This window comes from Salmo salar, chromosome 11 (genome assembly GCF_965601325.2).
Source record: "Salmo salar chromosome 11, fSalSal1, whole genome shotgun sequence".
Classification (NCBI taxonomy): domain Eukaryota; kingdom Metazoa; phylum Chordata; class Actinopteri; order Salmoniformes; family Salmonidae; genus Salmo; species Salmo salar.
The window spans coordinates 6,624,391-6,651,471 of record NC_138301.1 but is presented as its reverse complement, the minus strand read 5'-3'; the positions used below and the strand labels follow the sequence as shown (position 1 = coordinate 6,651,471).

At 39.8% G+C, this 27,081-nt stretch overlaps 1 protein-coding gene across 1 annotated transcript in view; it reads right to left on the bottom strand.

Moving 5' to 3' along the window:
* LOC106561902 (protein kinase C-binding protein NELL1) overlaps positions 1 to 27,081 on the bottom strand; it is a 527,033-nt gene that overhangs the window by 352,770 nt on the left and 147,182 nt on the right. The window contains exon 4 of the mRNA XM_014126233.2: positions 1,355 to 1,525. Within this exon, the coding sequence (XP_013981708.1) occupies positions 1,355 to 1,525 (171 nt within the window). The remainder of the gene's footprint in view (positions 1 to 1,354; positions 1,526 to 27,081) is intronic.

The window sequence follows — 27,081 nt, the reverse complement described above, 5'->3', positions numbered from 1 at the left end:
ACATGGCAAATACACCACAGCTAAGGGATGTTCTTATGCATGATACAACACGGAATGCCTGGATACAGCCATTAGCCGGGGTATATTGACCATGTACCAGAAAACCCAGAGGTTACTTATTGCTGTTAAAACTGGTTACCAACATAATTAGAACAGTAAAAATAAATGTTTTGGCATACCTGTGGTATACGGTCTGATATGCCACGGCTGTTAGCCAAGCAACATTCAGGCTCAAAGCACCCAGTTTTTAATTACAAATTATTTGTAGACTGCAAATTGACAGCAAAAAGCCCAAACTGATATAATGTTTGACTAAAACACAATCATTTCAAACCTCTCTATTATGTGTGGGAATACTTGGGAAAATAAGTTGTACATTAAAATCCCTTGGAGCTTATTTCCTGGTGTTTTTACAGTATGTTATGTCCAATAAAGAAAGAAAGAAAGAAACACTTGGGAGGGTAAATTGGCCGAATTCATAGTCATTCTGTTTCATCTGTTCTGTTGCATTGTTATCACATGCTAAAGTTGAACACTGACAGTTTTGTAGCTTTAATGAGACTTATGAGACTCTGTGTGTGTGTGTGTGTGTGTGTGTGTGTGTGTGTGTGTGTGTGTGTGTGTGTGTGTGTGTGTGTGTGTGTGTGTGTGTTTCTGTGTGAATGTGCATTTGTGTGTATAAGTATGTGCATGTGTAGATATGTGACACAAATACAGATGCCTAGAGTCTACAGCTTGCCTGTCTTATCCCATACTGTCTGCAGCCTGTCACCAGAGTAACAATTGGTGTTATCAAATATTTACCTTGATGAGCACACAGAGCTTATCAGTTGTGTCACTTCTCGGGGACACTGGTGACACTCGCTGAATGCTCAAAGGGAACGTGGCAATGGGAGAAGGCTGGGAATATCACAGCCTCTCAACGTGTGTGTTGTGTGTGAGAGAGTGTGTTTGTGTGTGTGGTGGAAGCTGTGGTGCTGTGTATACGTGCGTGACTTACTACATGTGCACGAGTGTATTAGTGTACGTGTCTATGCATCCACCTGTGAGTTACTACAGTGTTAGTTCACAGCAGTATCAAGGGTTTCACCTCGGATAATATCTTGATAGCTATGACGCCATTTTAGGCTAAAGGTGACATGAGTGTTGCCAGTTATAGAAACACCAACTTCACCTCTTTTGAGGTTCAAACTAATGCTTCCATTGCCTGACTTTCAGTCTGTATTACTGCTTGTACTTGTAGGTAGTATGGAATGTACTTGTAGCACTCATGGAGATGGCTAGATTGTATGCTACCCAATAGGTGTGTAAGCGTGCGTGCACGTACATGTGTTTATGCCTGTGTGTGTCTTACCTGTTGCAGTCGACATGCAGCAATAGGTGTGTAGCGCTGATGGAGAGGGCTATCTTGTGCCACTGGCCGTCGGCTAGTCGGTAGGGGAAGGACTCTGAGCGAGGCTTGCCTTTGTAGCTGTAGTGGTATCGGATCTCCTCCCTCAGGCCACTGCTTTCCAGCTCAAAGTAACTGCAGTGGAGGAGAGGGCAAAGGTTATAGGTAGAGTTCAGAGATCACTGAAGCGCTTAAAGCCCCTGAGCAATATGGAGAAGGATTTAGCTTGGGGCTATGAGGTGATGCAATGGGGGAATGTGGTGTGTTAATATTCAACATACATACATTCAACTGTATGCAATATATTTGTAAAGGCAACAATAATATATTTAACCTCTTGGCGTTCCCCTAGGATAGGGGGCGCTAAAGTGATTTTTGAAAAGAATTCGTGCCCATTTTAAACGGCCTCCTACTCAAACTCAGAAGCTAGGATATGCATATAATTAATACTTGTGGATAGAAAACACCCTAAACTTTCTAAAACTGTTTGAATGGTGTCTGTGAGTATAACAGAACTCATATGGCAGTCAAAACCCCGAGACAGAACGAAACAGGAAGTGGAATTCTGAATTGCGAACTCAACTTCATCACGTTGCCTATTAATCACACCGTGAGCTATGGTTCATTGAGCTTCATTGACTTCCTATTGCTTCCACTAGATGTCCCCAGTCTTCACAAATTGGTTTGAGCCTTCTACTGTTAAAACTGAATGAATGAGACGCTGTGGAACGTAGTCACACGGAGAGGGCCATCACCATTATGACGCCGGCGCCCCTGGTTACCCTCCCCTTTCGAAACGTTTTGAAACACAATGCAATCGTCCCCCTCGAATCTTATTGGCTCTCTTGTTGAAAAACGCCCTAAAGATTTATGTTATACAACGTATGACATGTTTGAACGAACCTAAATGGGGAAAAAATGCATTTTCTCAAAATGGCTGTCCCGTGGCCGACGGAAGTTTTGGAGCAGCCTTCAGACGCGCTAACAAGAACAAGCTCTTGGAACATAAAGGAGTCATTTTTTCGAACGAAAATACATTTGTTGTGGACCTGGGATTCCTGGAAGTGCTTTCTGATGAAGACAACCAAAGGTAAGGGATTATTGACAATAGTATACAAGACTAGATGTCATATGCGATTGTTCCAAGATGGCTAGCCTATTGCTATTGCTAGCCTATTGTTCTGAGTATCGCATCCCCTTTTATCGCAAAGTGTGATTACCCAGTAAAGTTATTTTTAAATCTGGCATTACAGGTGCTTTCAAGAGATATTCATCTATAAATCTTAGAATGACAATATTACATTTAAAAAAAAATTTGAATAGTAATTTAACCTGTTGGGTCTAGGGGGCAGCATTTGCACGTCTGGATAAAAAAAATGTACCCGATTTAATCTGGTTACTAATCCTACCCAGTAACTAGAATATGCATATACTTATTATATATGGATAGAAAACACTCTAAAGTTTCCAAAACTGTTTGAATGGTGTCTGTGAGTATAACAGAACTCATTTGGCAGGCAAAACCCTGAGACATTTTCTGACAGGAAGTGGATACCTGATGTGTTGTATTGAGTTTAAACCTATCCCATTGAAAAACACAGGGGTTTAGGAATATTTTGGCACTTCCTATTGCTTCCACTAGATGTCACCAGCCTTTACAAAGTGTTTTGAGTCTTCTGGAGGGAGATCTGACCGAACAAGAGCCATGGAACGGTGATGTCCCATTAGACACCTGGCGCGCTACTTCATGTTGGGTACCCTCGTTCCAATACGTTATAAAAGGCTATGCATTCGTCCACCTTGAATATTATTCATGTTCTGGTTAAAAAAGGCCCTAATGATTTATGCTATACAACGTTTGACATGTTTGAACGAACGGAAATATATTTTTTCCCCTCGTTCATGACGAGAAGTCCGGCTGGCTTACATCATGTGCTAACGAGACGGAGATTTTTGGACATAAATGATGAGCTTTTTTGAACAAAACTACATTCGTTATGGACCTGTGATACCTGGAAGTGACATCTGATGAAGAGAATCAAAGGTAATGGATTATTTACATAGTATTTTCGATTTTAGATCTCCCCAACATGACGTCTAGTCTGTATCGCAACGCGTATTTTTCTGGGCACAGTGCTCAGATTATTGCAAAGTGTGATTTCCCAGTAAGGTTATTTTTAAATCTGGCAAGTTGATTGCGTTCAAAAGATGTAAATCTATAATTCTTTAAATGACAATATAATATTTTACCAATGTTTTCTAATTTTAATTATTTAATTTGTGACGCTGACTTGACTGCCGGTTATTGGAGGGAAACGATTTCCTCAACATCAATGCCATAGTAAAACGCTGTTTTTGTATATAAATATGAACTTGATAGAACTAAAAATGCATGCATTGTCTAACATAATGTCCTAGGAGTGTCATCTGATGGAGATTGTAAAAGGTTAGTGTATCATTTTAGCTGGTTTTATGGTTTTGGTGACCCTGTCTTTGACTTGACAAAACATTACACACAACTCTTGTAAATGTACTGTCCTAACATACTCTAAATTTATGCTTTCGCCGTAAAACCTTTTTGAAATCGTAAAACGTGGTTAGATTAAGGAGATGTTTATCTTTCAAATGGTGTAACATAGTTGTATTTTTGAAAAATTTGAATTTTGACATTTATTTGGATTCAAATTTGCCGCTCTTGAAATGCACCTGCTGTTGATGGAGTGCACCACGGGTGGCACGCTAGCGTCCCACCTAGCCCCAAGAGGTTAGTAAATTGTAGCTCTGTTTCATCGGATGCATTTGAGGGAAAATAGTTAGTCAACGTTACGCACCGATGTAAAATGCTGTTTTTATATATAAATATGAACTTTATCGAACAAAAGAATGCATGTATTGTGTAACATGATGTCCTAGGTGTGTCATCTGATGAAGATTGTCAAAGGTTAGTGCTGCATTTAGCTGTTTTTTGGTTATTTGTGATGCATGTGGTTGGTCGGAAAATGGCTATGTGGCTACTTTTACGATATACTCCTCTAACATAATCTAATGTTTTGCTTTTGCTGTAAAGCCTTTTTGAAATCTGACAACGTGGTTCGATTCAGGAGAGGTGTATCTATAAAACGATATAATTTGAGAAAAAAAAAAGAAAAAAAAAAAGTATTACATTTTGTTATGTTAATGGCGATATGATTTTTCGCTGGATGTCCGTCCCAGGCCGCACAGGGTTAACCAAACCACACCATTACAGTCAGGGGTAATTGGCATCTTGGAGCTGTTTGTTATCATAATGCCATTATTAAAACATGTGAATAGTCTTTATCACAAAAAGCAAGAGAAAACCAAGCCAGATAATAACGCACACAGCAAAATAATAATAATAATAATCTAAAAGACATTCAAGGTTCGACTGACAAGAGAAGATGAAAAAAGAGAAAAGAACAGGAGAGAAGAGAAGAGAACCAAAGAAAACAGAAAAGTCTGAAGAGAACTGACGAGAATAGTCTGCTGCCTGTCTGAAGAATAAAATTAAGAGAAATTTAAAAAAGGACAGCAGGAGAGGTGCATAGGTAAAGCAGAAGAGAGAGTGAGCTCCCAGAGGAGAATGATGTGGGAGTGTGTCTCTAAAGCTGTCTGTCTCTAAACCTGTCCAGCATTGCACACACAGGGAGGAGCGGCACCATAAACCTTCAATTGGGCGTAATGACCCAGGCCCAGAAATCTCTTTACCCCCATACAGCCCCTGCCCTCCCCAAACTGTCACTCAGGCACTGATCAGCCACGCTAAATTAAGAGCCAGGCGGCCACAGCCAGCACCCAGGGAACCGTAGCCAGCCAGCCGTGACATTTCTGTTTCCTCAAAAACTGCTGCACACTGGCCCCTTGAAACAACCCCCAGCTTCGTGTTTCCAACCCCCAGACTCCACCACACATGCAAATGCACATATGTACGCACAAACACTACATACGCACATATACACACACACAGTGTCCCAACTCGCACACACACACATCAGCCCAGCCATGTCCCATCCATATTCATGCCCAGTAAGGGTACAACCAACCAGCTCTGTAAAATACCAAGTGAGGCTTCGTTCTGGGAAGCTGGATTTATCCCTTTCCCAATTATCAGTTCGTCAAAAAACTAAGAACAGCTTGTGATAACTCTACCAAACAGCACTGGCATGTGACACGCGGAAATATCATGTATATGGCCATGGTTTCAATGGGCTGTGGATCAAATGAAGGGAGATTAACGGAGTTGAAAACCCTTAGAGCATGTGTCTGCATCACAAATGGAACCTTATTCCCTATATAACACACAACTTTTTACCAAAGCCATGTGGGCTCTGGTCAAAAGGAAGTACACTTAATAGGAAAGACGGTGCCCTTTGGGTATACTGTTCCCACTGCAATGTTCAGGAGCTGTTCGAGAGAAACAGACAGACAAACAGCTACAGACAGACAGTTGACAGCTTCAAAAGCCTTCATTGCCTCTTATTAAATCACACCAGGTGCAACCATGTAAACTGTGACGTAACCCATGTCAGTGGACAACCAACCAACACCCACTCTTCAATGTTTAAGAGCCACCATTAAATCAACACATGTACTCTGTACACAGGCAACTGCCACCTCTAAGTGATCACCAACATTGTTGCTGGGCATTACAACGAACATTCGCTTGCATCCAAGTCTACCTGCATTTTCATTAGCGGCTGGAATCTTTTCATAAAGGGATTAATCAGAACCAGAACCTCCCTAATCCAGGTTTCTGTTGTCCCTTTACAATATGAACTGTTTGTAAATAGAGTATATTCATACACAAGGCCAGTGGGCTAAATTTGAGATGTGATGTCTTAATTACAGGATGTGATGTCTTAATAACCAGATTACAACCAACTGGTCCATTACAACCAGGTATAAACACATTTTTCGCTATCAAGACGTCTTGGGAAAGATATCGTCTTTTGGTTATCTGTTTGCTACACAGACGTTAGCAAAACTTACTACTTCTTAGGGATAGGCGTCCCGTCAACGGGACAATTGTAAATCATGTAGCGCCGTGTGTCATGATCAGAGATTTTAGAGAAACAACAAATGTCGGTGCATATAAGTGTCTTATATCGGTTGAAAGCTTAAATTATTGTTAATATAACTGCACTGTCCAATTTACAGTAGGTATTACTGCAAAAAATGCCATGCTATAGTTTGAGGAGAGCTCAAAACAATAAAACACTTTTTTTTCACCGCGACAGGTTTGATAACCAGTATACAACCTGACTATGATGTCATAAAATATGTTATCTCTGAAACCCAGAATGAAAATCTCGCGGCAGCTACTTGAGTAAATTCTGGGGGAGATGTACGAGAAAAAATACTAGAACGAGGAGCGGAAGCAGGGTGGTAATTGACCCTAGAGATCTTCTCAGGTCCTTTTTTAATATACTTCCATGTCGTCTTAATCAACAAACTATATCTTACCTAAAAACACTTTGTAAACGTAAAATTTTTAGCAAGAACAGATTGTCGCATGAAATGTACGTCATGATTATCTGATTAGCTGATTCCAACTAACTTTCTTCAACTCACCCTACTTTTAAGATGTCGAAAAGCTGTTGCGTAATATTTTGTTTGAACAATAGCAGGAGAAAAGAACACAAAATTAAGTTGTATCAACTGCCCAACGACCAGGTTGACCGTAATCGTTGGTAGTGGAAAGACATAGGAAGAGAGATCATGATACAGAAATCAGTGAAGCATCTAGTAAAGAAAGCAGAAAGAGGACCAAGCTAGGAGGCAAGAGTAATGATGTGTTGGAGTGGAAAGTGGTGATAGTGTTTGATGAGACCACGGTCCTTCACTTACACCCTATCCGGCTAAATAATGCCGTAGAGAAAGAGGTAGGTGAAGTGAAATTAGCTTGGTTCATTGGACATGGTAGACTGTTAATATTGTGTGGTAGCCAGGCTCAGCAAGAAAAGATTCTGAAAATGTAAAGCTTATTGGGAAAATGATTAAAAGCCATGTCCCTGGTGCTTATGCTAGATTGAGGGGAGTCATCACTGGGGTCCCAATATCTATGTCCACAGATGATATTAAAGAAAATCTGAAGGGAGGCAGAGTGATTGAGACCAAAAGGTTGATCAGTAGGAAAGAGGGTCAAAGAAGTGAAAGAGTATCAGTGATGATGTGGATTGAGAAATTCTTGCCTGGAAAAGTACAGATAAGATTCCTTAGTTTCAATGTTAGAGAACTTGTCCCATATGCACTGCGGTGATTTAAATGCTAAATAATGGGAAATGTAGCTGCTCAGTGTATAGGAAAGAAAAGATGTGCCAAGGGTGGAGGGGCACATGATTATGGTGAATGTGAAGGTTAAGAGCTGTAATTGTGGGGTAGAACACAGTGCAGCATTTGGTGGATGCCAGGTACAGAGAGAGGCTAGAGAGGCTCAGAGATATAGGATCACTCATGATGTTTCATATGCAGAGGACAGAAAACAGATTGGTAGAACTACAGTGAGGACTGATGGCGCTTACATGGATGTACCTGTCGTAAGTGGGTGTCGGGTATGGTGTTTCTGATGGTCCTGGCATGGTTTCGAGGCCCGTTCAGAAATCTTGTGCTCATGAATGTGTGGCTTCAAAGGACGCTTTTATTTGTAAGGTTATCAATACGACTTGGGTTGTGGAAAGCAGAAATGACAGGTTGAAGGTTGTTGTGGAGACGTCAAAAGAGATATTGGGGGTAACAGATGTTAATGTTGAAATGGTTGTTAACATGCTGAACAATCCTAAGGGTGGAGTGTTTCAGCATGATATACTGTATATAAAGTTGAATGGGGTTGGGGAGGGTTTTTTTGGGTGGGAGGGTGTGGTAGAATTTAGGGATTTATTTGGTTTTTCATGGTAGTACAAAATTGGCAGGATCATGATTGATCTACATTCTAGCACAGTAGGTGGTGGCATGCACTTTAACCTGTTGGGGATAGGGGGCAGTATTTGCACGGCCGGATAAAAAACGTACCCGAATTAATCTGGTTACTACTCCTGCCCAGTAACTAGAATATGCATATAATTGTTTGATTTGGATGGAAAACACCCTAAAGTTTCTAAAACTGTTTGAATGGTGTCTGTGAGTATAACAGAACTCATTTGGCAGGCCAAAACCTGAGAAGATTCCAAACAGGAAGTGCCCTCTCTGACCATTCCTTGGGCTTCTTGGCTCTGTTTATTGAAAACGTAGGATTTTTGCTGTAACGTGACACTTCCTACGGCTCCCATAGGCTCTCAGAACCCGGGAAAAAGCTGAATGATGTAATTCCAGGCCCTGGCTGAAAAACATTAGCGCCTTTGGTAAGTGGTCTATCAGAGGACCATCAGACTGAGGCGCATAAACAGGGCGACCTCATGTTTTATTTTCTCTCTCTTTGAGCTAAAACACAGATTCCCGGTCGGAATATTATCGCTTTTTTACCCTTCTTTACCCTTTCGGATAGTGTCTTGAACGCACGAACAAAACGCCGCTATTTGGATATACCTATGGATTATTTTGAACCAAACCAACATTTGTTATTGAAGTTGAAGTCCTGGGAGTGCATTCTGACGAAGAACAGCAAAGGTAATAACATTTTTCTTATAGTAAATCTGACTTTGGTGAGGGCTAAACTTGGTGGGTGTCTAAATAGCTAGCCCTGTGATGCCGGGCTATCTACTTAGAATATTGCAAAATGTGCTTTCACCGAAAAGCTATTTTAAAATCGGACATAGCGAGTGCATAGAGGAGTTCTGTATCTATAATTCTTAAAATAATTGTTATGTTTTTTGTGAACGTTTATCGTGAGTAATTTAGTAAATTCACCGGAAGTTTGCGGGGGGTATGCTAGTTCTGAACGTCACATGCTAATGTAAAAAGCTGGTTTTTGATATAAATATGAACTTGATTGAACAAAACATGCATGTATTGTATAACATAATGTCCTAAGATTGTCATCTGATGAAGATCATCAAAGGTTAGTGCTGCATTTAGCTGTGGTTTGGGTTTATGTGACATTATATGCTAGCTTGAAAAATGGGTGTCTGATTATTTCTGGCTGGGTACTCTGCTGACATAATCTAATGTTTTGCTTTCGTTGTAAAGCCTTTTTGAAATCGGACAGTGTGGTTAGATTAACGAGAGTCTTGTCTTTAAAATGGTGTAAAATAGTCATATGTTTGAGAAATTGAAGTAATAGCATTTCTAAGGTATTTGAATAACGCGCCACGGGATTCCACTGGCTGTTACGTAGGTGGGACGAAATCGTCCCACTGGCCCTAGAGAAGTTAACCATTTATTTGCGGACTGCCATGATATTATAGAAGAAAAGAAGAAGAAGAAGTGCCAGGTGAGACGAACCACATGGTTTCAAGCTATATTACGCCGCGATGATGATGGAAAGCTGTGAGCTCCGATTACTCGATACATGTTCTAAGTGGTTCATCACTGGTAAGTCACCAACACTTGTTTGTATCTAACTAGCTATGTGTATTGAATAAAGACTGCTATAGTTAGCTTGTAGTAAGGACCAGTGAGCAGTATCCATCCAAATAACAGCTATAACATTATTCTGAATTTGTATATTTATGCAAACCTGGAGATTCCATCAAATAGGTGTAGATATCGCCATAGCGCTACTTTGGGCCAATTGGTAGGGTTGTCTCCCAAGCTGGTCTCCGGCAAGTTGAAAGGATATAGAAAAGACAAAAATAATCAACTTTGCTAAATACCTAGACAATTCAAGGGCTGGCAAATACTGGAAGTAGTTGTGTGCAGGGGCGAAAATCTGATATCAACTTTGGAGGGGACAATTACATGACATTTTCTCAAGAGCAATTCCTGAGGGGGACACCAAAAGTAGTGCTGTAACACATAGCCTACATTGTAATATGGTAAATGTATATTGAGGAACCAAAGAAATAAGGTGTTTGCCGTACTCCTAACTACCGGTACCCAAAACTACACAACTAATCACAACAGCAATACCATTGCCTTTAACAAATCTTAGTTCAGTCACCAGTTTAAGTTGAGAGTGGGGGTATCCATGGCATTTTCCAATTATGTTCCTATTTTACAAGTAAAAAAAATTGAGAACCTTTCATAATGTTGCCAAACAAAGACTCAACAAACTTACCTGTGACTCCCTGTCTCTGCCAGTCTGTCCCTGCATATCTGTCCCCAACTCTGCTGTCTGTGTGCCATCTGTTGCCTGCTCTGCCTAATGACATCATTGTGAAACATTTCCATTAGAATTTCATTTCTTTCTTATGAACATTTTCTCAACTAGTCTTTGAGATATTAGGCTACTAGGGTTCTTACTTTGCGTTTTGGTGTACTGAAAAATACTCTGATGTCTGTCTTTTATTTTTCTGCCATTTTTCTACCTGGCTGGCTGGCTACACATACACACAGTGTGTAGGTTAATTACAGTAGGAGATGGGCTTCTATCATCTTATCTTTTATCATTCTATTCGGGCTTCGATCTAAAAGGTAGCTAGCAAATGTGAAACGGATTAAAATGACAAGAGTTGACAGCTGTATGAGTTCACCATTTACACAACATATGCTGCAACCTTTTGTAATTTTAATAGTTTGTTTCATATTGGCTGGCTTCCAACAATAGCTGAATTTGCAAAGCTAGCGAGCACCGATTCCGTTTCAGTGGTGTTTGCTATAATCTTTGCTACCCGGGTTAAATAAAGGTGAAATAAAATAAATAAATAAAAGTTCCCTTGTGACAATTTAGCTTTTGCAACGAGACCATTAAATATATTTAAGACAATGGTAGAAGAGAGTGTAGTTCTGTTCAGTTTGGACTTCAGTTTATCGCTAACCTTATCACATGGACTTTGAAGCACTAATTTACATCATCTGCATGCTTTTCTTGGAATAAATTGACGATAGCAAAGATTCCATCTTTGACGAGGCCACATAAATGGAATAGGTACTAGCTAGCTTAATAGTTAATATTTGCGCGCTAGCTCTGCATATTCAGCCTAGTGTGTGTGCGCGATTGACTGGATTAACCTCACGTCAGTTACGTTCATTGAGTGCCTTTCAGACAGTGGATAGACCCCTCTGTTACCTTGCCAACTAATTAACTGGCAGTGGATCAAACCATTGTGAGGCAAAGGGTGGGGGGGGTCGCAATCTTTTGTGGACACGCAATCTTAATCAGCACAATTGCTATCATTGCGTATTATTAATATTATTTAAATTACATAGTTATGTTTCAGTGATATATTGGGGGGGACAAATCATATTTTTCCCAGGATGGGGGGGTCATGTCCCCCCCGTCCCCCCCGGGATTTCCGCCCCTGGTTGTGTGACATATCTAAGACTAGCAAATTACTGTATATCGAGATTAACTTCTCTCGCTATCTAGCCAGCTAACGTCAGCTAACCGGTGGAAAAAGCTAGGGGTAAACAAACAGTGCAATTGTAAAATGCAACAGCTTTACAAGGTTTACTGTTAGTGTTAACAGGTTGGGTAACAAATTAGAGTGGCAGAATAAGTATCATGCAAACAATTTGTTGTTGTGACATCAAGTATGTTAATGGGTGGCAGGGTAGCCTAGTGGTTAGAGCGTTGGACTAGTAATCGAAAGGTTCCAAGTTCGAATCCCCGAGCTGTCGTTCTGCCCCTGAACAAGGCCGTCATTGAAAATAAGAATTTCTTCTTAATTGACCTGCCTAGTTAAATAAAGGTAAAAAGGTTAAAACATTTTTTTTTTAAATAACTACACGTGAGGCAACTGAAAATGTTTGTTGAAACAAAACGAAAGTGTCAGTAGTTTGCTTAGAATGATACCAACGTTCTGTTAATTACATTGGAGTACCCTACGGCTGTACCCTACTCGGGGGCGTGGTCACGTTAAGCCACGCCTCACCTTGTGTATCTATAGGAATACTGATGGAATTTCTCTATGCCGAAAACAGCTGTCAAATATTTTTTATTTATTTTGGCATAGCCCCTCTGTATGTGACAGTGCTCGACTCCCAAATGCTATAGCAAGGAGGCCTACAAACCTGACTCAGTTACACCAGCTCTGTTAGGAGGAATGGGCCAAAATTCAACCAACGTATTGTGGGAAGCTTGTGGATGGCTACCCAAAATGTTTGACCCAAGATAAACCCAAGTTTGACCCAAGATAAACAATTTAAAGGCAATGCTACCAAATACTAATTGAGTGTATGTAAACTTCTGACCCACTGGGAATGTAATGAAAGAAATAAAAGCTGAAATAAATCATTCTCTCTACTATTATTCTGACATTTCACATTCATAAAATAAAGTGGTGATCCTAACTGATCTAAAACAGAGAATTGTTACTCGGATTAAATGTCAGGAATTGTGAAAAACTGAGTTTAAATGTATTTGGCTAAGGTGTATGTAAACTTCCAACTTCAACTGTATTCTCAGTTTACCATTTGGTTTCTATACAATCACAAGGCTGCTTATCCAGTCTGTGCTTTTCTCCACAGGTATAATAATCCTTCTGCTGAGAGGGCTGCTTTGCTCTTCTTTCAATGGTTTCATCATTATTTCAACAATTATTCATCATTCATAAACTCTAGACAGTCCATTTTCTTGTTTCGTGGATTTCTCAGTTTAATCTCTCATTTGCCCAGTGGCTGTAGTGTGCTCTTGTTGAACATCACTAGGACTTGGTTTATTTTCTCAACTGGTTCAGTAGATGTATTGGGATTACATTTCAGATGTCTCCACAATCTAACTGACATCTCACTATTTCTGAATAGGTCTCTTGTCTGTACTCTCCTTTGCTGTGATTACAATCTCTGCAGTAACACTCTCATCTGTCTCAGTCAGGTTATGCACTGATTTTACTTTCCCTTGCTTTGACATGCACTTTGCAGCAAAATGATTGTCCATCCCACACTTTTTACACTGCTTTCCAAAAAGCTTATTTGTATTCCTCTCGTGTTTTCCCACATAATTTGCCTGAGATTGCATATTTTTCATTTTTTTTCTTAGCTCTATATTTCATTGAATGTACTTCCTCAACTGTATTACTGTCACGGACCCCCCGGTACACCAGCTCTAAAGGTCTACATCACCGGCCTTCTAGGCATCACTGAACTGGATTCATTACCACCAACCCTGAACTGTCTTGTCTCATTACACACACCTGGTTCCCATTCCCCCTGATTAGTATGTTATACAGTGGCAAGAAAAAGTATGCGAACCCTTTGGAATTACCTGGATTTATACGTACATTTTACATAAAATTTGATCTGATCTTCATCTGTCACAACAATAGACAAAACACTGTGCTTAAAGTAATAACACACAAATGATTGTATTTTTCTTGTCTATATTGAATACATCATTTAAACATTCACAGTTTAGGTTGGAAAAGGAGGTGAACCCCTAGGCTAATGACTTCTCCAAAAGTGAATTGGAGTCAGGAGTCAACTAACCTGGAGTCGAATCAATGAGACGAGATTGGAGATTTTGGTTATAGTTGCCCTGCCCCATAAAAAACAGTCACAAAATTTGAGTTTGTTATTCACAAGATCCATTGCCTGATGTGAACCATGCCTGGAACAAAAGAGATCTCAGAAGACCTAAGATTAAGAATTGTTGCCTTGCATAAAGCTGGAAAGGGTTACAAAAGTATCTCTAAAAGTCAGTCCACGGTAAGCCAAATTGTCTATCAATGGAGAAATTTCAGCACTGTTGCTACTCTCCCTAGTAGTGGCCATCCTGCAAAGATGACTGCAAGAGCACAGCGCAGAATGCTCAATGAGGTTAAGAAGAATCATAGAGTGTCAGCTGAAGAAATACAGAAATCTCTGGAAGATGCTATCATCTCTGTTGACGAGTCTACAATATGTAAAACACTAAACAAGAATGGCGTTCATGGGAGGACACCATGGAAGAAGCCACTGCTGTCCAAAAAAAACATTGCTGCACGTCTGAAGTTTGCAAAAGAACACCTGGATGTTCTGCAGCGCTATTGGCAAAATATTTTGTGGACAGATGAAAATAAAGTTGTGTTGTTTGGAAGGAACACAACACTATGTGTGGAGGAAAAAAGGCACAGCACAACAACATTAAAAACCTCATCCCAACTGTAAACTATGGTGGAGAGAGCATCATGGTTTGAGGCTGCTTTGCTGCCTCAGGGCCTGGACAGCTTGCTATCATTGACGGAAAACTAAATTCCCAGGTTTATCAAGACATTTTGCAGGAGAATGTAAGGCTATCTGTCCGCCAATTGAAGCTCAACAGAAGTTAGGTGATGCAACAGGACAACAACACAAAAGACAGAAGTAAATCAACAACATAATGGCTTGAACAGATGAAAATACGCCTTCTGGAGTGGCCCAGTCAGTCCTGACCTCAACCCGATTGAGATGCTGTGGCATGACCTCGAGAGCGGTTCACACCAGACATCCCAAGAATATTGTGGAACTGAAACAGTTTGTTAGAGAGGAGTGGTCCATAATTCCTCCTGACCGTTGTGCAGGTCTGATCCGCAACGACAGAAAACATTTGGTTGAGGTTATTGCTGCCAAAGGAGGGTCAACCTATTATTAAATCCAAGGGTTCACATACTTTTTCCAACCTGCAATGTGAATGTTTAAATGTTTACACAGCGAGTGTGTTCAATAAAGACATGAACAATTATAATTGTTTTTGTGTTATTAGTTTAAGCAGACTGTTGTGACTTAGGTGAAGATCAGATAACATTTTATGACACATTTATGCAGAAATCCAGGTAATTACGAAGGGTGCACATACTTTTTCTTGCCACTGTATATGTGCCCTCTGTTCCCCATTGTCCTTGTCGGTTATTGTTACTATGTTCGTTGGTCCTGTGAGTACCTGTGCTGTTGCATCGGCTTCGATGCCACGTGTATTTGTGCACTTGTTTTACGTGTCTAGTCCTGTGTATTATTTAGAGGTTTACACCTCACTCTTTTGTTTGGGTAGAGAAAATAAAAATCCCTATTACGTATTCCTGCGCCTGTCTCCAATCATTAGACAACGTGACAATTACCTTGACTTGTTTTACTGTTCTCACTTGACATCTCTGCAGCTCTACATATCTCCATATATGCATATGTGTCTAATGTCAGGTTATCCAATCTGAGCAGTCTCTCTCTAAGATGGAAGTTGTATGTGAACACACAATTCTATCACAGATCAATGAGTCTTTAATATCACCAAAATTGCATATACTGGCTAGGACTTACATATTTATAATACCTCTCAACAGTCTTGTTAAATTTTTGGTTGCAATGCATGTGTAATGCATCAATACGCTACTTCACTGTCCTCCTCGCTGACGTTAAACACATCATCTCACAGAGCTCCCTACCCCCAGTGGTGGAAAAAGTACCCAATCGCCATACTTGAGTAAATGTAAAGATACCTTCATAGAAAATGACTCAAGTAAAAGTGAAAGTCACCCAGTAAAATACTACTTGAGTAAAAGTCTAAAAGTAATTGGTTTTAAATGTACTTAACAAGTATCAAAAGTAAATGTAATTTCTAAAATATTCTTAAGTATCAAAAGTAAAAGTATAAATAATTTCAAATTTCTCATATTAAGCAAACCAGACGGCACCATTTTCTTGTTTGTTTTTTAATTTACGGATAGCCAGAGTCACACTCCAACACTCATACATAATTTACAAACGAAGTATGTGTGTTTAGTTCATCCACCAGATGGCAGTAGGGATGATTAGGGATGTTCTCTTGATAAGTGCGTGAATTGCACTATTTTCCAGTCCTGCTAACCAATCAAAATGTACCTTTGGGTGTCAGGGAAAACGTATGAGTAAAAAGTATATTATTTTCATTATGAATGTAGTGAAGTAAAAGTAAAAGTTGTCAAAAATATAAATAGTAAAGTACAGATGCCCCCCAAAACTACTTAATTATTACTTTACTCTGGATAGTAGAGAAACTTAACTTTCACGGTCTCCTTTTCGTCTGCTAGTGTAAGATTCAGGTAAAGTGTAAACTCCTCTTTCCACGATTTCCAGCTCTTTACCAGGTTGTTTGTGTCCAAGCAAAATGTTGACGGTGGTTGTCCAAGTGCACTCTCCATGCACTCTCCATCTTGCAACAAGGTTTTTCTCTGCCTTCAGCTGCTTTGGAGGCCTTCTTGCTAGCTAGCTACTTAGCTTACTTAGCTAGTCACTTCCAAGTTTGATACTCGGTCTCTCAATGGCAAAAGTAACTTGTCTCCGCTGTCACCAAGTTTCATATCTGTTTTGTCTCTTATCTTAGACTGTACAGAATGGATGGTTAAAGCAATTCCTCTGCTTAACAATTTTTTATTAATGGTCAACATCTCAGCACCAATACATGCGTGCTGGTCACTGAAGTAGGAACAAGTATTGCACACAGTGTCCCCACTGCAACACATAACAATAATATTGTTACAACCCCGACAGGACTCGGTAATCAATACCCGAGCCGATTTGGATCTAAGGTTGACCAGATCCAACCTGAAACATGTCAGAGATGAGAGAGACCCGGGTACAAGTTGGGTCAGATCTGTATCAGACCCAAATGGATCTGAAACATAAAAAATATTTAAAAAAATCACGCGAAAGCCAGAAAAAATGTCTTGACTTGTCTGGTAGTGACGTTTCACATGTTCATTTTCTGTTCTATCTAAAATAATGGATTTATGGTTTACAGCTTAGTATTTTCATAATGACATCTCTATAGTTAGATTGAGAATATTATTTAGGTATTCAGAAATGTTTTCCTTATTTCTGTTTACCACATATTTGAGAGGGAGGACTTTTTATGTGATGATTGCGTGCCAGACTGACAGCAGCACATAATTCGGTTTTGTCCGTAACTAGGGCTTTAAAGTGCGACCAAACATGCAATCAAATATTTAGTTATGCAACCTAGAGTTTTATTTTGGGAGCACTGTGCAAAAAAATTATTCAATCTATAACAATATTTCGCTTCAACACTCTTCTCTACAATGCTCAAACAAGACAGGCTGAAAAAAATCAACCAGATAATAATTGTTGTGATTAGGCTTTGCTTTACCTCAGCCTCCAATGCAGTCCTCTCTCTTACTCCTGTGGCTGCCTAGGCCATAAACAAAGCCCCGCCGGCCATCGCCTGTCACTGAACAGGCACACCGACAGTTTCTAAACACTGTGCCTGTGTCTCTCAGTATGCAATCAACAGATTCTTCCAAAACAACAACGATGATGGATATGAATCCACATATGTTTTCTCTAATATAATATTAGTTTGTGTGTCTTTATCTCTGCAAAACGTGAGTTAGTTCATCTAAGGAAGCTGGCATGTGCCTAAATAATGCTAATCGCTAATGCTAATCTCTCACTAGCTAGCTAAATGCCTTTTATCTAAATGCACTAGTTATGGCAACGCCAACGTTAGCTCTAATACAGGTTTCTACCAGTGGTTCTGTATATCACCATGTTGTATGTGCAACGGCATGTTCTGAATCAGACAGCCTATTATAAAGCTTTGTCTAAACCTTTTCAAAGTTTAAAACATAGCGATCGGATCGTAAATGGAAGCAGCTGAAGTTTGAATCCTGTGAGGGTGAAATACAGTCAATAGACAGACTTGTCTGGGATTGTTTGGCGAGTAATCTGGCTAGCCTAGCTATAAAGTTACATTTAGCTGGCTATCTAACGTTACCTAGAACAGCAATAACAGAAACACTTAACCGCTAAAACATATTTTCTTTTTAACCTTTATTTAACTAGGCAAGTCAATTAAGAACAAATTCTTATTTATAATGACGGCCTACCCCAGCCAAACCCGGACGATGCTGGGCCAATTTTGCGCCGCCCTATGGGACTCCCAATCACGGCCGGATGTGATACAGCCTGGATTCGAATCAGGGACTGTAGTGACGCCTCTTGCACTGAGATGCAGTGCTTAGATCACTGCACCAGTCGGGAGCTCAACATATGGACTCCAGTAGAAATCTACACAGTGGCGAGAAAAGCATGGAGCCGAATTTATCAAAGAAAGAAGGTGCCAGTAGCATGGCTAAGGGGTCTAGCTAAAATAAAATAAAAATAAAAAAGATGGACAAAATGAAGCTGAGTATTGAAAAAGGAATGAATAGTAACGTTGAGAGCTTACATATATCTTTGGAGAAAGCCATTCAGGATAGTCATACAGCTTTGCTTACTCAACTGGAGAATAATAACAAGCAGCTACAAGACCACATAGCTCTTGAAGCCATAGAAGGAATTATTGGTTTGCACTTTGAACATAGGAAGTCAGATTATTGTTTTGTTGTGATTTCATTCTATTTGCCATCTGAACAGTCCAAATGGGGTAGAACATCCTCCTATAGTCATTTGTTAAGTCAAGTATACCTATATACAGAAGCAGATGCTATTTACATATGTGGGGATCTTAACAGTCGAATTGGGAGGTTAGGTGACTATATAAATGATATTGATGATATTCCATTGAGTGTTGCTTTGGATGACTTTGTCAATCATCATAGGGAAACCCTATTAGAATTCCTTCGTGACTCTAAAATGTGTATCATTAATGGAAGGATATGCCCCTTAAGCGATAACTTTACATCCATATCTGTCAAAGCAAAACCTATAGTTACCCTCCACGACTGTCTAGAAACTTGTTTGGAATTTAAGGCGTTAACTCCTACACAGATGGTTGAAGACTTCCTGATCAATTCTCTTTTATTTATAATATTTTCTGTTGGCCATGAACTTTCTCAACCAGGTATTGTTGTGCATCACACAGGGCAAAATATAAATAAATGTAAGAAAAGAAATGTGCCAAATGACTTTCTATGTTCTGAAAAGGCATGTAGATGGACATCATCGAAACTCTGGAAAGATGTCAAGAAACAACATTTGATGTAGATGTGTGGTATGAAAATGTTTGTAATATTATATATTCTGAAATGGGAAAAAAACGGTGAAAAAAAATACACCCCAACTCCAGGAAAGTTTACAAGCCGAACAAGCCTTATTGGAATGATGAGTTAAGGGATCTATGGTCAATAATGCGCAAAGCTGAGCATTTATTTTACAGTCTAAAGATAGGAATACAAGAGAACAGTGTTGGAAGGAATTTAAGAAAAAACAGCATGTGTTCTCAGGTAATGAAAATGTGGCATACTTTGAGGAAGAATTTTATAAAGACATATGTTCCCTGAGAACTAAACTGGAAAAATACAATGTTAGAACCCTCTTACTTAACTTAACTTAAATGAGGAGTCTGTGGCAGAAGTTAAGAAAGTGATTGATGCTGCAAAAAATGGGAAAGTGTTTGGCATTGGATTAACTGCCTTATGAGGTTTTAAAATCCCCTAAATTAATGGATGTCCTATATGATTTGCTTCAAATCTGTTTTGAGTACAGTATACTGCTATCCATTTGGTATAAGTCTTTAGTGAACCCCATTCCCTAATCTTCAAAAATTGACCTGAGAGTGCCACTGAACTATAGAGGCATAAGTTTATTAAGTACGGTTTATAAATTATATTCATCCATCCTTAACAATAAGCTAATTACATTTTTGGAGTACCAAAACATTCTGGTGGAAGAAGAAAATGGTTTTCGTAAATCCAGAGCCTGTATACATATCTTCTCGGTCTGTACAATAATTAGAAATAGATAACATGAAGAGAAGCCTACTTTTGCATGTTTCATTGATATCCAGAAAGCTTTTGACTTTGTAAATAGGGATCTTTAAGCCTACAGTTTGTTAAAGACAGGGGTTGATGGGAAATTTTCTCACGCAATCTAGTCTCTTTATAAAGCACCAATTACTTGTTAATGTTAATGAATATCGTACAGATTGGTTTCCCACACCCTCGGGTGTAAAACAAGGAGATGCCTTATCCCCGACTTTGTTTGCTTTGTTTGTAAATTATTTGGCAAAAGAAATTAAACAGTTTAAGATATGATGATGAAATGCTGAGTATCCTTTTATATGCTGATGATATTATTTTGATGGCAGAAACTGAACAAGACCTGCAGAACATGTTATTATGTGCAGTCAATTGGTGTAAAAGATGGAGACTCATGATCAACCAGACAAAAACACAGATAATGCATTTTAGAAAACCAGCTACTTAGAGAAGTGTTTTTCAGTTTTGTTTTGGTGAAGAGATTCTTGAGTTTATTAGCATTTATAAATATTTGGGAATTTTTATTGATGAACATATTACCTTTCTATTCAGCAGGAGTGTGGGGTCTCAAAAATGAACATGTCCATAACAGAGCAGTATGTTACTTTTTAGGAGTCCACAAGTTTGCACCTATACTTGCAATAACTGGGGACATGGGCTGGGAACCCTGTGAGGTGAGATGGAAGGCATGTATGGTGAGACTTTGGAATAGATTGTTGGATATGCCAACTGCCAGAATAGCTAGTAAGGTTTTTCAATGGGATCTATCCATAGGGGGAGCATGGACAACTGAAAAGTCTGACATTTTTCAACAGTCTGACTGTCAACATTTGTATGAAAACCAAATCAAGGGAGACATAGATATGATTAAAAAACAAATGTTGATGCAATATGAAAACAAATGGGTGGAGGAGATTAATCATAAACCCAAATTTAGAACCTTTTGTTTGACTAAAGATGAATTTGTGAGTGAGAGATATATTATGTATAACCTACCTAAAAACAAGAGATCGCTATGTGCACAGGTAAGATCAAGGATATTGCCTCTGCGTATTGAAACAGGTCGGTATTGTGGTGAAATGTAAGAGGAAAGACTATGTAATTATTGTGACCTTGAAGAAATAGACAATGAAACTCATTTTATCCTCTATTGCCCTTTCTACCACGATATACGCTTGCTCTTATTCCAGAAAGCATACCAGATATACCCTGGCATTATGTGGCTGAGTGATGAGGAGTAATTTAAATGTTTTTTTGTCCATTGTGTATTTCCATTTGCGGAACATTTAGATGAAGCTTGGAATAAAAGAAAAAGAGCTACCTATAATTAAATAGTAGAAGTATTTAGCTTCTATGTGGTTAATGGTGTGTGTATATAGATTGCGTATAGGCTTGTCTACCATTAGAATCTTCTCTTTGTGTCAGACTGGGTTCAAGTGGCTTCTGTTTCCTTTTCTTTTTTTCTGTATTTATGTGTCTGTATATATATATATATATATATATATATATAATATATATATATATATATATATGCAGTATGTATGTATGTATGTATATATGTATGTATATTATTTTACTGCTCTAGGGATGTAATTATTGTTTGGATAACCTTATTTACTATTATGTAATGATTTGATTTTTATTTAAATGTTTTCACTTTTTATGTGATGCACAATGCAGAGAACGCAGGAAGAAAATTATCATTTGATTACCATAGTGAATTATTGTAATGTTTGTTTATGTGTCATTTAATCCCATAAGGGATGGGTTGCCAATTGGCAATTTGACACAAAAATAAAATTTAATTCATTCACAATATCCCATAATGTCAAAGCAAAAACAGTTTTTGTTGAAATTCTTGCAAATGTATTCAAAATAAAAACTGAATACATAAGTATTCAGACCATTTATTCCGTACTTAGTTGAAGCACATTTGGCAGCGATTAATGCCTCGAGTCTTCTTAGATATAATGGCACACCTGTATTTGGGGAGTTTCTCCCATTCTTCTCTGCAGATCCTCTCAAGCTCTGTCAGTTTGGATAGGGAGCATCACTGCACAGCTATTTTCTGCTCTCTCCAGAGATGTTTGATCTCGTTCAAGTCCGGGCTCCGGCTGGGCCACTCAAGGACATTCAGAGACTTATCTCGAAGCCACACCTGCGTTGCCTTGGCTGTGTGCTTAGGGTCATTGTCTTGTTGGCAGGTGAACCTTCGCCCTAGTCTGAGGTCCTGAGTGCTCTGGAGCAGGTTTTCATCAAGGATCTCTCTGTACTTTGTTCCGTTCATCTTTCCCTCGATCCTGACTAGTCTCCCAGTCCTTGCCACTGAAAAACATCCCCACAGCATGATGCAGCCACCACCATGGTTCACTGTAGAGATGGTGCCATGTTTCCTCCAGATGTCACTCTTGGCATTCAGGCCAAAGTGTTCAATCTTGGTTTCATCAGACCAGTGATTTCTGTTTCTCATGGTCTGAGTCTTTAGGTGCCTTTTGGCAAACTCCAAGCAGGTTGTCATGTGTGTTTTACTGAGGAGTGTCTTCAGTCTGGCCCCTCTAACATAAAGGCCTGATTGATGGAGTGCTGCAGAGATGGTTGTCCTTCTGGAAGTTTCTCCCATCTCTCCAGAGGCACCCTAGAGCGCTGTCAGAGTGAACATTGGGGTCTTGGTGACCTCCATGACCAAGGCCCTTCCCCCCGATTGCTCGGTTTCGCCCGGCGGCAAGGTCTAGGAAGAGTCTTGGTGGTTCCAAACTTGATCCATTTAAGAATGATGGAGGTCACTCTATTCCTGGGGACCTTCAATGCTGCCAAAAAATGTTGGTACCCTTCCCCTGATCCGTGCCTTGACACAATCCTGTTTTGGAGCTCTATGTACAATTCCTTTGACCTCATGGCTTGGTTTTTGCTCTGACATGCAATATCAACTGTGGGACCTTACATAGACAGACGTGTGCCTTTCCAAATCATGTCCAATCAATTGAATTTTCCACAGATGGACTCCAATCAAGCTATAGAAACATCTTAAGGATGATCAGTGAAAACAGGTTGCACCTGAGCTCAATTTCGAGTCTCATAGCAAAGGGTCTGAACACTACAGTACCAGTCAAAAGTTTGGACACCTACTCATTCAAGGGTTTTTCTTCATTTTTACTCTTTTCTACATTGTAGAATAATAGTGAATACATCAAAACTATGAAACAACACTTATGGAATCATGTAGTGACCAAAAAAGTGTTAAACAAATCTAAATGTATTTTATATTCTTCAAAGTAGCCATCCTTTGCCTTGATGACAGCTTTGCACATTCTTGGCATTCTCTCAACCAGCTTCACCTGGAATGCTTTTTCAACAGTCTTGAAGGAGTTCCCACATATGCTGAGCACTTGTGGGCTGCTTTTCCTTTGCTCTGCGGTCCAACTCTTCCCAAACCATCTCAATTGAGTTGAGGTCGGGTGATTGTGGAGGCCAGGTCATCTGATGCAGCACTCCATCATTCCCCTTCTTGGTCAAATAGCCCTATACAGCCTGGAGGTGTGTTAGGTCACTGTCCTGTTGAAAAACAATTGGTAGTCCCACTAAGCGCAAACCAGAAAGGATGGCATATTGCTGCAGAATGCTGTGTTAGCCATGCTGGTTAAGTGTGCCTTGAATTCTAAATAAATCACTGACAGTGTCAACAGCAAAGCACCCCCACACCATCACACCTCCTCCTCCATGCTTCACGGTGGGAACCACACATGCAGAGATCATCCAGTCACCTACTCCGTGTCTCACAAAAATATAAAATGTGGACTCATCAGACCAAAGGAAAAATGTACACTGGTCTAATGTCCATTGCTCGTGTTTCTTGGCCCAAGCAAGTCTTTTCTTCTTATTGGTGTCCTTTAGTAGTAGTTTCTTTGCAGCAATTCAACCATGAAGGCCTGATTCATGCAGTTGATGTTGAGTGTCTGTTACTTGAACTCTTTGAAGCATTTACTTGGGCTGCAATTTCTGAGGCTGGTAACTCTAATGAACAAATTCTGCAGAAGAGGTAAATCTAGGTCTTCTTCCTTTCCTGTGGTGGTCATCATGAGAGCCAGTTTCATCATAGGGCTTGATGATTTTTGCGACTGCACTTGAAGAAACTTTCAACGTTATTGAAATGTTCCGTATTGACTGACCTTCATGTATTAAATGAATGGTGGACTGTCGTTTCTCTTTGCTTAATTGAGCTGTTCTTGACATAATATGGACTTGGTCTTTTTACCAAATAGGGTTGTCTTCTGTATACCAACCATACCTTATCATAACACAACTGATTGACTCAAATGCATTAAGAAGGAAAGAAATTCCACAAATTAACTTTTAACAAGGCACTCCTGTTAATTGAAATGCATTCCAGGTGACTACCTGATGAAGCTGGTTCGAGAATGCCAAGAGCGTGCAAAGCTGTTATCAAGGCAAAGGGTGGCTACTTTGATGAATCTCAATGATAAAATATATTTTGATTTGTGTTCAACACCGTTTTGGTTTCTACATGATTCCATATGTGTTATTCCATAGTTTTGATGTCTTCACTCTTATTCTACAGTGTAGAAAATAGTAAAACTAAAGAAAAACCATGGAATGAGTAGGTTTGTCCAAACTTTTGACTGGTACTGTATGAAATGAAAGTATTTCATTTTTTTTTATTTCTTTATAAATTTGCTAAATGTTCTGAAAACCTGTTTTCACTTAATCATTATGGGGTATTGTGTGTAGATTGATGATGAAAAACATTTATTTAATCCATTTCAGAATAAGGCTGTAAAGTAACAAAATGTGAAAAAAGTTAAGTGGTCTGAATACTTTCCGAATGCACTGTATAGTTGATAATCAGCATCCTCACAAATGTATTCCTTTTGTCCAGGTGGGTGAGGGCAGTGTGCATTGCAATGGTGATTGCATTGTGGATGAATCTGTCAGGGCGGTAGGTGAATTGGAAAGGGTCGAGTGTATCGGGGAGGGAGGAGGTGATGTAGCCTCTCGAAACACTTTATGATGACTGGAGTGCTACGTTTTGGTAGTCATTCAGTTTAGTTACTTTCCCTTTCTTTGGAAAGAGGCATGCTACTGGAAATCTTGAAGCAGGTGGGGATAACGGCCTGAGCAAGAGAGATTGAAAATGTCAGAAAACACATCTGCTAGCTGGTTTACACATACTCTCTGAGGACGTGGCTAGGGAAGCCGTCTGGGCCGGCAGGCTTGCGAGGGTTAACATGTTGAAATGATTTATATGCGTCCTATGTGGAGACCGTAAGCATGTAGTCCTTGTTGTCCTCAGGGGCTCTCCTCAGCGGATCAGTGTCGTTATGCTCGAAGATGGAGACAAAGGTGTTTAGCTCGTCCAGTAGAGTGGCGTTGCTGTCCGCAGCTGGCTTTCTTTTTATAATCCATGATCGTTAGAAGCCCCTGCCACATACACCTCGTGTCCGACCCCCTTAATTGTCCACACTTTGTGTCTCGCCACCTTGATTGATCTGGTAAGTTGTATTTGTTCTGTTTAACCATACGCTTGTCCCCGGTATTCATCTCTTCAGTTTCCTGACAAGGCTGCCGTCAATCCACGTGTTTTATGAGTCCAGTGGCTTAGTCGACGTATTCATTGACCTTATCTCCAGAGGCTACCAGAACATATTCCAGTCCATATGAACAAAACAGTATTGGAGCGTGGATTCTGATTGGTTAGACCAGTGTTGTACAGACCTAACCACCGGAACTTCCTTCTTGAATCTTTGTTTGTAGGTGGGGAGGAGCAAAATGGAGTCATGGCCCGATTTGCCTAAAGGAGGACGGGAGAGGGCTTTATACCCGTGTCGGAAAGGTGTGTAGCAATGGTCAGCAGTGTATTTTCTGTGAGTTGGACAGTCAATGTGTTGATAGTAATTCTGGAGCATGGTCCTCAAATGACTTTTGTTAAGTCCCCTGCAACAATGAACACTGCCTCATGATACACTGTCTCCAGTTTGTTCAGGGTCCAAAGAAGATCCTTGAGAGCATTTTTGGTGTTAGCTTGGGGTGGGATGTACACAGCCATGGCGATAATCACTGAGAACTGTCTCGGAAGGTAAAAAACATTTGGTGACCAAGTATTCCAAGTCAGGAGAGCAGAAGCTCCCAAGTTCCACACATTGCACCTCTTGTTATTGGTCATAAAGCACCGCCTTTGTTCTCGCCGGGGAGAGCCCGCTTCCTATCCGCTCGATGAACTGCAAAACCCGCTGGTTATATATAATCTGTTTGGATGTCAGAAGAAAGCCAAATCTCAGAAAAACAGAGTATGTGGTAGATTCTGATGTCCCTCTGGAAGGAGATCCTCGCTCTGAGATCATCAAGTTAATTGACTAATTACTGAACATAGTGTGCTCCGCAATGGAGGACAGGTCTCAATTGGGCTAAGACCCCGCACGTCTGCCTCTCAATCAGCATCTTCTGTCTTCTCCGGCAGGACTCCCAGGCACCTCACCAAAGAAGGTCGGATGGACGGTGAGTACACAGAGATTCATATTCCAATAGTTCTACCCGGGTGTATGAAATAATACACAAAACAAACTGGATAAGACAATTTAAGAAAAACACTTAAAAAGTAGAAACCTGCAAAGTTGTGTAGGCTAGGCTACCATATTCATCATCGCTATCTTGGGTAGGCTATCATCTGAACATTGATGTAAAAATGTTAGTTAGCTAGCCTGTTAGGGCTAGGGGGCAGTATTGACACGGCTGGATAAAAAACATACCCGATTTAATCTGGTTACCACTCCTACCCAGTAACTACAATATGCATATACTTATTACATATGGATAGAAAACACCCTAAATTTTCTAAAACTGTTTGAATGGTGTCTGTGAGTATAACAGAACTCAAATGGCAGGTCAAAACCTGAGAGATTCCTTTACAGGAAGTGGCCTGTCTGACCATTTCTTGAACTTCTTTTCCATCTCTATCATTTACTAAGGATCTCTGCTCTAACG